This window comes from Diorhabda sublineata, chromosome 6 (genome assembly GCF_026230105.1).
Source record: "Diorhabda sublineata isolate icDioSubl1.1 chromosome 6, icDioSubl1.1, whole genome shotgun sequence".
Taxonomy (NCBI): Eukaryota; Metazoa; Arthropoda; class Insecta; order Coleoptera; family Chrysomelidae; genus Diorhabda; species Diorhabda sublineata.
This window is the reverse complement of record NC_079479.1, coordinates 34,522,172-34,534,590: the sequence shown is the minus strand read 5'-3', so window position 1 is coordinate 34,534,590 and position 12,419 is coordinate 34,522,172. Positions and strand designations below refer to the sequence as shown.

The 12,419-nt window shown below is 33.9% G+C and overlaps 1 protein-coding gene across 2 annotated transcripts in view; it reads right to left on the bottom strand.

Moving 5' to 3' along the window:
- Positions 1 to 317: 317 nt before the first annotated feature.
- The window catches only part of LOC130445157 (probable E3 ubiquitin-protein ligase HERC1), a 33,773-nt gene continuing 21,671 nt past the window's right edge, over positions 318 to 12,419 (bottom strand). For both annotated transcript variants that reach the window (XM_056780682.1, XM_056780683.1), the window contains exons 22-31: positions 11,833 to 12,375; positions 10,772 to 11,734; positions 6,897 to 7,291; positions 6,221 to 6,594; positions 4,491 to 4,822; positions 3,036 to 3,335; positions 2,732 to 2,970; positions 1,984 to 2,225; positions 1,685 to 1,838; positions 318 to 666 (exon numbers count right to left, since the gene is read on the bottom strand). In XM_056780682.1, the coding sequence (XP_056636660.1) occupies positions 460 to 666; positions 1,685 to 1,838; positions 1,984 to 2,225; positions 2,732 to 2,970; positions 3,036 to 3,335; positions 4,491 to 4,822; positions 6,221 to 6,594; positions 6,897 to 7,291; positions 10,772 to 11,734; positions 11,833 to 12,375 (3,749 nt within the window). In that variant the 3' untranslated portion in view covers positions 318 to 459. The remainder of the gene's footprint in view (positions 667 to 1,684; positions 1,839 to 1,983; positions 2,226 to 2,731; positions 2,971 to 3,035; positions 3,336 to 4,490; positions 4,823 to 6,220; positions 6,595 to 6,896; positions 7,292 to 10,771; positions 11,735 to 11,832; positions 12,376 to 12,419) is intronic.

Genomic DNA, 12,419 nt, shown 5'->3' with positions numbered 1-12,419 from the left:
AAGTTTTGCTTCACTAACATTTTGGAAACGGTAATTGTTGTGCTTTAGAGTTTTCTTCTGATTTAAATTATATTAAAGTGATATTCGTCCACCACACCAAGAAGATACGAGTTACCGTAGAACTTTCCACATCTTGAGGTCATGTGATATTTATAATTGTTTCCATGTTTAAAGAAGTCTCAAATGACCCCAAATTATATGAGTATCTTGCATTCTTGTGTTATAAATAGCTTTTTCTTGTTCTAACAGAAAGGTTTTTAAAAGAATTTGTTCGATTCCAGGTTTTACTATACATGTTTATAAATAAAAATAAGAGAGATTTTCAAGTGGTTTTTTAATTATCGTCAATAAAACAAAATTGTTTATAACTGAAAATAAAAGATAAATAAATTCGATAACTGTATATCTATTCAGTACTAAATAATTATCAAAATCAGCCTTGTAACAAAATATCTTCAATCAATTCCATTCCTCATCTGAACCGACACCTTGGTCTGTATTCCTAGCCAACATGTAATTATCCATATCAATAGATTTGCAGTTGTTAATAGAATATCTCAATTTTTCGGCCATAATTTCTTGACTAGTGTACGGAGGCAGACGAAGTTGGAAAAAACACGTTTGGGCTGTTGGTAAGCCATTCGGTGCTTTGTCGACTTTCATAACCTACAAATTTGTTTATTACAGAATATTATTCAAACAAAATTTGTTAATAATTCACTCCCATAATTTTTCTGTTGTCTATATAATTACACAGTTACCTAATATCCTAAATTGTTTGGGTTATAAAACTGCATAGGATAAAAAGGGAGTGTAATTGATAGATGGAAATTTATAAATCTTGTTTTTTGTAAAATTCATGAGTTTGGTTAAGAAATAAGATCATCATCCTGTCTAATAACCAACAGCCATTAGAGCTCTAAGTTCAATATCATAAAATCCAAACTAGAATAATTAAACGAGCTGCATTGGATTCCGGGAAATGAAATAGCTAACAGGCTCGATGAGGTAAGGGAGACAATCCCTTCAAAGGACCCAAACCTTTTTGTGGTATCAGCTACATAACGGAAAAGAATTAATGGGACTATCTACAGGGGCTAAGACTTGAAAATATTTCTTGAAGTTTGAGACATTATGGAAGTTGATAGCACTACATCTGGGAGCGTATGAAATAGAAGAAGATTTCTGGTAGCTACAGCCTTCCCACATTCTGTACTTTCTAAGGGGAGTGGGATTAAATGATCAGCTATAAACTAAGGGTTCCCCAGTATCTCAGCATGAAAGGGGAACATAATAGATCATTCGGGTCACTGTGTACATGATGAGGGTAGGTTAATTGACAGATGGAAACTTATAAACCTTGTTTTTTGTAAAATTCGTGTGCTCGGTTAAAAAATAATGTAGAGCCTTCTGCGTGTGATAGTATTATATGCAAATGAAACCAATTGAGTTTATTGAGAAAAAAATAAACACTCGTACCTGTCACAAGGTATAATGTTATATTCAATAATCATCAAACTGTTTACCTAAGAATTTGGATTATCTTTTTGTTTCAAAACCTTAAAAATATCATCAAGTGTTAAACAAATATATTTATCAGTTTTTTATTCGATTATAAAACTGTCTGATTGATTTTGTAATAATTGGAATGTCCAAAAATTTAAAGGAAATTACAATTATTTACCTGAAATCTTTGAGATAAATCCGCTAAATTAGCTGGTAATCTTGATCTACCTGATACAAATCGCATAAATAAAACTCTTTCGTTATCTGTAAAACTTTCTAAAATATTCCACAGCCATTGCACAAGTTGATGATTTTCATCTAGTTCCCTATATCTAAAAGTCAAAAAAAATAATCTGGGTAAAAAATATTTTGAATCAGGTCAATATTGGATAATTTTTGATAAAAGAGACAGACCAGTATCAACTAAAAGGATTGGATAACCATATTATGTATTAATTTGTCAATTTCAGCACATACCTGACAATTTTTTTCAAAACCGCAATTGAAATTTGTGACATGCCACACACCAATTGCTCCATATATTCGGCGGTCATTAATGACAACAAAGGCACCGGTATGATACCAGCCATTCCTTCGCGTATGGCGATTATTTGAACGTCGAATTCCTGCATTCTAAATTTCACAGCCTGTTCGTAATATTGCGCCCTATTATCGAATGTTAAAGGAATGTTTCGTCCACCGTGAACTATCGGAACTACCTAAAATTTAAAAAAAAATCCGATCCATGCAATATTATGAGACACCTTTCAAATTTATTGGATTATAAATTGAATTACAACGTAAAGGAAAATATAAAGCGGCATCTGGCCTACAATAAACTAATCGAAATGTCACAAAATTTGACACATAGTCTTTTGAAAGTTGGTACTTCATAAACGTCAAATGGATTTGACAATGACAGCGCCATCTGTGTGTCAGTCACAGGACTTATTGAGTAATGTAATAATGTTGGTTCATGATACTGAATTTTCGTAACGGGCGCCAAAAACAACTTTGCGTTTTCCCGTGCGGTTATAGAATATTTTGGAGAGAAAAATTCATCAAAGGAATGAAGTAAACTGATGAAGATTTTAGAAAAACGTGAAAATTTCCGGTAGAAAGTAATAGAAACCCTTCTGTAGGTTATATTATTTTCGATTTTGTATTATCAAGATGACAAAAAAGAAAAGTTTCTGTAGCTTGTCAAGAAAATTTTGATAATTACCTTTCCCGTACAACTCCTACCTTCGAAGCACTCCAAAGGAATTATATCATGAAAATTATCCTTCGTTACACCTGACAAATGTATGTCACGTATACTTCTCAAACTTTGTATATACATACAATCCGTATCTTCTAAATCTTCAACAGTCAGAGGTTCCCCAACAATCAATTTCCATATCATCGGTGCTATCGGTAAAGCTAACGGTTTCCTAGTACGAATAGCTACACCAAATAATATACCTGAATTAAAAAGTAATCAGATCAAAAAATTATTACAGAAATTGTATTAAACACTAATAATTTACCCAAAAATTTAAACCATGACATATTCTGCGAAGACGTCAACTGGGGGTTTAGAAGAAACTTATCCCTATTATATCCCTCGTCGTTTATAGTATTCGGAGAAGGAATTAATAGAGGTACAACACCGGATGTAATTTCTTGACATATTTCGGTAATTGTATCGTCGAATACTCCACCTGCATCGTCCGCTCCTTCGCCAACTAATTTCACTTTCCACGCTCTAGACGGTAGTCTCATCTCGTTCGGCATTATATCTACAACCTGTTTAGCTATTTGGACGAAGATCGGTTTGCATTTACGACCTACGGAAACGTATTCAAATATAACGATTTAATGCTCACCAGTTGGCGCCACTTGTGAGTGACATCACGAATTGTAGCTGTCAAAATTTGTTATCGGCGCACATAAAAACCTTTCCCAGACAAGTTAAAGTATAAGTTTATTAAAGATAAAACTACTAAAATAATGGTTGATTGGTAATGGTATGTAACTGTAACCATTTGAAACATTTAAACCTTTATCTTTATGGGTTAAAGCCTTCAAACAAACTGACACGGCATTTCTATAACCTCACTTTACACCAACGTCTTCTAGTGAGACGTTCTAAAGCAATGAGTAGTGGCTACTCGGCAAAATGGGAGTATAGATTTGATAAAATCCAAGAGTTCAGATACCTGGGAGTGACAGTGACTAGTGGAAAAGGCGAAACCAGAGAGAACATAACGTTTGGAGCCTTAGAAGGAAGATAGCAGTAGAGCAACTCCAAGCCTTGGATTTATAAGGATTTTTTAATTGTTTTATATACTCTGATGGTTACTTAATGAAAAAAATATGTATACATCGAGGAAAAAAAAATAAATTACTTGATATAAAAGTAAAAACGATAATGTGTCATTGAGGTTAATTTAAAAAGGAAGTGCCATTATTTCACCCTGTAAAAACGTAAAAAAATCAACATTTTGGTATAATTCTTTCTTCAATGATGTTTTCCTTTGATTAAATTAAGAAAAAAATATGAAAACTTCATTTGATAACTTATAAAAAAAGTTAACAATAATTATACGTAAAAGGGGGCGTTTAAATGAGCCCTCAAACAAATATGAGTTATCCTTATAGTCTTTTTTTTTCTAAATTCCTTCTTAAAACGATTATTTCAAAAAAAACAATCAAACCCCTTGATTTTTACATTTTATAGAATCAAAAGTCGATACTATAAAATTACCAATAATTTATTTATCATAAAAATGTCTAAAAAAAACCAGATCGAACTATAAACTTTCAAGAATGTTTGTGTAATCATTTCATCAACTAAAATCACCTATAAAACTGTATTATAAAAAAAATAACTGTCGAATGACTACGAACTATACTACGTTTACTGCTAAAACTGAAAAAATTATTAAAAACCCTGTAAATATTATTTAAATCAACAAATTAAATTGTAGATCATCTCTCACCCTCTTGAGATATCCTCCTAACTGTTATCTGTGGACCATAATTCTTTCCTTGTATCATAGTTTTTCCAATACACCTTACGAAAGGTAACGTATATACCCGGGGTGCCAACAACGTTCTAAGCTTTGGCGAAACCAATCCTTCTAAAGGAGGCACTTGTAAATCGTTTTGTTGTGAACATAACGGCATCAAAGTCCAACTAGAATATAATTTATCCGAGAAATTGTAAAGGAATTTCAATCTGGATTGAATTGCTTTTATAGAAGCCCCTTGTAGATGGTTGTACTGCGGTGGAATTTCGGTTGGTAGACCAAAACTCAAACAATTGCTTATTCTGAAACAAATTTGTCCAAAATTCAATGATTAATTTAATGAAAATGAGTTAATTTGGAAGAGAAACAAATTAATTTACAATTTCTATAGGAATGAGTTTGAAGTGGACCAAATGGAAGCAGAAAGTATGAAGATATGATTTAACGGAAGGATATCAATCAAGTTGTGAACAAAAATATGGTGAATAACTTGCATATTTCCCAATTAGTATTTGTTGAGAGTGGGATTTAAGCCATTCATTCAGTTTATTACTATAGATTTTATTTCTTGTGTCTCTTTTTTGAAAATTGGTAAAAAAAGTTTCAAATATGCTAACCAAAATATTGAAATTTGTCTATGGTGGTTATATAATAACTATGAAGACTTGTTTACAAGAGTTATGGTCGATTTAAAAATGGTCTAGACGATTAAAAATTGGACTAACTTTTTCTATAGACTATTCGGGAGCTTATTGAAGAATTTAAAATATTCCTAAAGTAAGAAAGGCAGCAGATAAAAGGTCATAAGGTTTTCTTATTTGTCATAACAAAGTTCCTTCTTGTCTCTCTACATTTAGTTGACTAAATTTAGTACCCAACTCTTCCTAATAGTACTTTTGACACTTTTCCTAACTTTTAAAAAAACATAACCTAGTAAAACCTAACCTAACATTGAGTAGAGCTTAGAAATGCTTTCGAGAAGAAGTGAAGACCTTGAATCATGTAAAGGACTTCCTAATAATACTTTTGATACAATTCCTAACATCGAAGAGAGCATAACCCAGTAGAGTCTTCCTAAAATGCTTCCTCTAACAAGTCCAGTAACTCAAAGGTGATTAATAAGAACGATTTAAAAGTGGATATCACTTAGTTGAGGATAAGATGAAAAAAAAAACATATTAAAACGTACAAAAAGTTGACAAACTTGTTCGATAGACTATTGGAAAGCTTAGCGAAGACCTTAAATCTTGCAAAGGCAAGAATGGTATCTGAAAATGGTCAATTGACCTTCTTTCTCATAATTTCTTGTCTTTCTACATCTACTTTACCAGATTTAGTACCTGACTCTTCCTAATAGTACTATTGATACAATTCCTAGCACCAAGAAAGTCATAACCTAATGAAGCCTTCCAAAAACCTAACCTAACATTAAATAGAGCCTTCCAGAAATGCTTTCGGTGACCAGTGCAGGAGATTAATATGAACGATTTAATAGCGGATATCTACTTTATCAGATTTTGTACTTTTGACACAATTCCTAACATCATAACCCAATAGAGCTTTCTTGAAAGTGCTTCCGATGATGAGTTGAGTTTGAATGAGTACTTTGAAGAAGATTAAATTACATTTTATGTATTTTTACTAAACTGATTCGCCGTATTCTTTAAAGACAATTGGTATATGAAATTTTTGACACAAACCTTGAAGATCTCGTTAACGGAGCAGCGGTCCAAGCGGCGCTGTGTGTTCGTCCCGTTGAAATTTGTCGAATATTCTTATTAGATAATTCCGTTATAATTTCTGGTAACCTAACGATGGAAACGTGAGGCAATCCGAGCTGTCCCTCGGTATTAATACCCCATCCGAACACCTTACCGCAATTAGTTAAGAAAAGACAATGTTCAGTTCCTATAGCGAAATCTTCTATAACATATTCGGTGATATTATCGAGTTGTTGGGGTCGGCATTCGGTTCGTTCCCGTACGTGTTGTTGCCAAGGTGTACGGTGCACGCCGCTTACGAAAATTTTTCCACTGTTAGTTAAGAAGACGGTTAGGTGGGTCCCACAACCGACCTAAATAAAATAAATATTCAAAAGTTACGTTCAATACGGTTGATCAGTTATACTAACTGACGAAAAATTAATTAAATGATACGCTATGTTTCCAAGTTTCAGATATTATTTGAAATTTTATTTTTAGTGTTTTTCGATGCTCAATAATGTGAAAACAAAGCTATAATGCTGATTACGTGGCAACAATGCTAGATTGATGGTTACGGTTATGGAACTTTCACAATATACAAACCAAAATGATTTAGACAGTTGTATGTATTGTTTTTTGAATTCATTTGGTAAATTTTTGAAAAAATAATGACCTTTTTAATACCGATAAAGCACATAGTTTCGACAAACTGTGGAGTCGATTTGCTGAAACAGTGTCCCAAACCCAATTTTCCGAAATCGCCTTCTCCGAACGTCCATACGTTCTGCCCATCGGCCGATACGCAAGCGGTGTGATTAAGACCGCACGCCACTTGTCCAATTTTGTATTCTTCCAACGCCGTAACTCTTTCGGGAACTTTTTTATTCGACGTCGAACCCAAACCGAGTCGACCGTAATCGCCGTTACCGAAAGTGAAAAGTTTACCGTCTCGAGTAACGACTGCGCTGTGTTTGAAACCGCACGCCACTTGTATTACTTCTTCGAATTGTAAAGCTTCTATTTGTCGGGGTCTACGTTGACGGTCGCTATTTCCATGACCTAATTTACCTAAAATAAAAACATATCTACCATTAATAAATTAATAATAAGAATATAGAGCATCGAAACAGGTCAATTTTAGTATCTGAAGACGATAGCACGGTTATCGAAACGTGCTTCAGACAGAGGTATTATGGGTGTTGGTGTAGTGGTTCCAGTAATTCCAAATTCTAGATATTCTAACCTCAAAAATGTAATTGATCAATACTACTAATCACTTTATATATTTTTCTCATATTCAACATTTTATTATTCATATATATAAACGTTGTACCTGAATTGTTTCATTATCAATGATTTTTTTACTGAAATTTTGGTTTTTAATTATAGTTTCCTAAATTCTATCCATTATATACAGTATTGTTTTGTGTATGTACTATTATCCACTATTATGGTGGTTCCTTAATCTTATTATTGACTATTATGCACCAAATGGTACTTGAAAACATTATTAAGTGCCAAATGGTTGTTTATAACACTCTGATGTATCCCACCGGCGGTTCAAACCACTATTATCTATCTGACTGCTACTTTTAAATCCTATTATCCATAGTTATGTGCCAAATGGTTGTTTAAAACACTCTGATGTATCCATCTGGCGGTTAAAATTACTATTATCCACTATTATCTTTCTGACAGCTACTTTTAAATCGTACTATCCATAGTTATGTGCCAAATGGTAGTTTAAAACACTATTATGTGCCAAATGGTTGTTTATAACATTCTGATGTATCTCACCGGCGGTTCAAACCACTATTATCTATCTGACTGCTACTTTTAAATCCTATTATCCATAGTTATGTGCCAAATGGTTGTTTAAAACACTCTGATGTATCCATCTGGCGGTTAAAATTACTATTATCCACTATTATCTTTCTGACAGCTACTTTTAAATCGTACTATCCATAGTTATGTGCCAAATGGTAGTTTAAAACACTATTATGTGCCAAATGGTTGTTTATAACATTCTGATGTATCTCACCGGCGGTTCAAACCACTATTATCTATCTGACTGCTACTTTTAAATCCTATTATCCATAGTTATGTGCCAAATGGTTGTTTAAAACACTCTGATGTATCCATCTGGCGGTTAAAATTACTATTATCCACTATTATCTTTCTGACAGCTACTTTTAAATCCTACTATCCATAGTTATGTGCCAAATGGTAGTTTAAAACACTATTATGTGCCAAATGGTTGTTTATAACATTCTGATGTATCTCACTGGTGGTTCAGACCACTATTATCTATCTGACTGCTACTTTTAAATCCTATTATCCATAGTTATGTGCCAAATGGTTGTTTAAAACACTCTGATGTATCCATCTGGCGGTTAAAATTACTATTATCCACTATTATCTTTCTGACAGCTACTTTTAAATCCTACTATCCATAGTTATGTGCCAAATGGTAGTTTAAAACACTATTATGTGCCAAATGGTTGTTTATAACATTCTGATGTATCTCACCGGCGGTTCAAACCACTATTATCTATCTGACTGCTACTTTTAAATCCTATTATCCATAGTTATGTGCCAAATGGTTGTTTAAAACACTCTGATGTATCCATCTGGCGGTTAAAATTACTATTATCCACTATTATCTTTCTGACAGCTACTTTTAAATCGTACTATCCATAGTTATGTGCCAAATGGTAGTTTAAAACACTATTATGTGCCAAATGGTTGTTTATAACATTCTGATGTATCTCACCGGCGGTTCAAACCACTATTATCTATCTGACTGCTACTTTTAAATCCTATTATCCATAGTTATGTGCCAAATGGTTGTTTAAAACACTCTGATGTATCCATCTGGCGGTTAAAATTACTATTATCCACTATTATCTTTCTGACAGCTACTTTTAAATCGTACTATCCATAGTTATGTGCCAAATGGTAGTTTAAAACACTATTATGTGCCAAATGGTTGTTTATAACATTCTGATGTATCTCACCGGCGGTTCAAACCACTATTATCTATCTGACTGCTACTTTTAAATCCTATTATCCATAGTTATGTGCCAAATGGTTGTTTAAAACACTCTGATGTATCCATCTGGCGGTTAAAATTACTATTATCCACTATTATCTTTCTGACAGCTACTTTTAAATCCTACTATCCATAGTTATGTGCCAAATGGTAGTTTAAAACACTATTATGTGCCAAATGGTTGTTTATAACATTCTGATGTATCTCACTGGTGGTTCAGACCACTATTATCTATCTGACTGCTACTTTTAAATCCTATTATCCATAGTTATGTGCCAAATGGTTGTTTAAAACACTCTGATGTATCCATCTGGCGGTTAAAATTACTATTATCCACTATTATCTTTCTGACAGCTACTTTTAAATCCTACTATCCATAGTTATGTGCCAAATGGTAGTTTAAAACACTATTATGTGCCAAATGGTTGTTTATAACATTCTGATGTATCTCACCGGCGGTTCAAACCACTATTATCTATCTGACTGCTACTTTTAAATCCTATTATCCATAGTTATGTGCCAAATGGTTGTTTAAAACACTCTGATGTATCCATCTGGCGGTTAAAATTACTATTATCCACTATTATCTTTCTGACAGCTACTTTTAAATCGTACTATCCATAGTTATGTGCCAAATGGTAGTTTAAAACACTATTATGTGCCAAATGGTTGTTTATAACATTCTGATGTATCTCACTGGTGGTTCAGACCACTATTATCTATCTGACTGCTACTTTTAAATCCTATTATCCATAGTTATGTGCCAAATGGTTGTTTAAAACACTCTGATGTATCCATCTGGCGGTTAAAATTACTATTATCCACTATTATCTTTCTGACAGCTACTTTTAAATCCTACTATCCATAGTTATGTGCCAAATGGTAGTTTAAAACACTATTATGTGCCAAATGGTTGTTTATAACATTCTGATGTATCTCATTGGTGGTTCAGACCACTATTATCTATCTGACTGCTACTTTTAAATCCTATTATCCATAGTTATGTGCCAAATGGTTGTTTATAACACTCTGATGTATCCCACCGGCGGTTCAAACCACTATTATCTATCAGACTGCTACTTTAAAATCCTATTATCCATTGTTATGTGCCAAATGGTTGTTTAAAACACTATTAAGTGTCCAAATGGTGATTTAAAACACTTTACTGTGCCCAGATCGTGATTCAAATTACTATTACCCACTATTATTATTATATGTCCAAAATACTATTATTCATTATAACGTGCCCCTACGGTGATACAAAATTAGTGCTCCACTGGTGTGTTAAAATACTTTTAAACACGTGGCTGGTTGTTCATTACACTATTATGCACCAGATGATAGTGTAAAATAGGATTATGTGCCCCGTTGGTGGTTTATTATATTATTATCCACCATCAGGAACCAGAAAGTGGTAGAAACTATTATGATGTGTTTGTATGGTGGTTTAAAACATGATTTAGAAATTTAAATAAATATAATGAATATTATCGTACCATAATCGCCGTCTCCCCAAGAAAACACTTCACCACTTTCCGCCAAAGCCAAACTATGTCCGTCTGATCCAACACTGGTAGCTAAGTCTGTAATGACGAAACCCTGTAGACTTGATATAATACTCAACGAATGTAAATCATCAGAATTTCCTTGTCCCAATCGTCCGTAGCTTCCTTCTCCGCAAGCCAAAACAGTACCATTGGCCTCGATAACGAATGTACAATTTTGTCCGCAAACAATTTTTCTAGCTATAGAAAACGATTCTACCGCTGCTGGTACGGATGCGCTATAACCGAGTTCCGCTAGTTGACCGTGACGATCGGAACCCCATAAATACGCTTTGCATTTACCTCCGAACTGCCAGTCGTGAGGTCTTTGGGCGGCCCACTGCATAATTTGTTCGTCTTGCTTCAAAGTCCAAAATAGATTTTGTATGGCAGACGTTTTAACGTCCTCCTCTAAAATTTTACTAGAATTAATTACATCTTCGGTTAATTCGCTCCTTTTTATTAAACTATCCGCCATTTTCGTTGCCAAACTAAAATTGTGTAACCAATGCATATCCGGAAGAGGCTCGCTTATAAGTTTATTATTAAAAGGTCTCAATTTGTAACATATAACTTTATCCAATTCCAATAGGAGAGCTATGGACGCTAAACTTTTCAAATAAATCGAATGCATTAGATGAGCGCCAGTCAGTATAGTCAATTTTTCGGCATTATATTGCTTTTGAAGCATATTAGGAAGCATGCTAGCTAAAATTTTGAAAAAAGGAGCCGATTGTAGACCACGGATGCCTTTTTTGATAAGTGTACACCTGACAGCGGCTAACGGAAGATTCTTCAATAGATCTTGTGTACTGTAACTAAGTAAGTGGATAGTTTTTGATCTCGAAAAAGCTATTGATAGATGATCATTCAAGTTTAACCAGGACATGCCGTTAGATGTAATTCCTCCATTTCCTAAAACAGAAAAAAAAATATATTCATGTCCTACGGTTAGTAGCTGGTAGTAGAAACCTAGCTTGTACAACTGAGCATTAGATAATTGAAGCAGTTACCTGTTGTGGTGTGAACGAGACTTCCATCATGTAAAGACCAAATATTCACCACGCCACTGGGTCCTTTCAAGCAACCACTGGCTAATAACAAACCAGTTTTGTCGATACATAAACTTGATACGCTATTGTAAGAATGCCCTTGAGCGGTCATTACCAAAACGGGATTGTTTTCTTGAAAATTTTGTTCCGGTAATTGCCAAACGGTTACGGTGCCGTAACTACTACCTATAGCTAAAATTAACGGTCGAGGACCTTCGCCGATATAAGGAGACCAAACTAAACTAGCTGGTTCGTAAACTTGAGGTAAAATATGCAAAAGGACTAATTTGTTTTCGTTCACTTTCCATATTTTACAAGTTACGTCTTCTGAAATCGATGCTAGAAGGATACCTTTCGGATCCCAACGAATCGACGTTACTGTATTCTCATGGGCTTTACAAGATATATGAGTTTCTTTATCGATCCAACCCAATTTTATAGTTCCGTCTAGATAGGCCACTGCGAATGGACCGTCTTCTTGATACCAATCGATTTTGGCAACAGCTAAAGCAAATAATTATATTTCAAATTAAAAACGTCTAGAAATA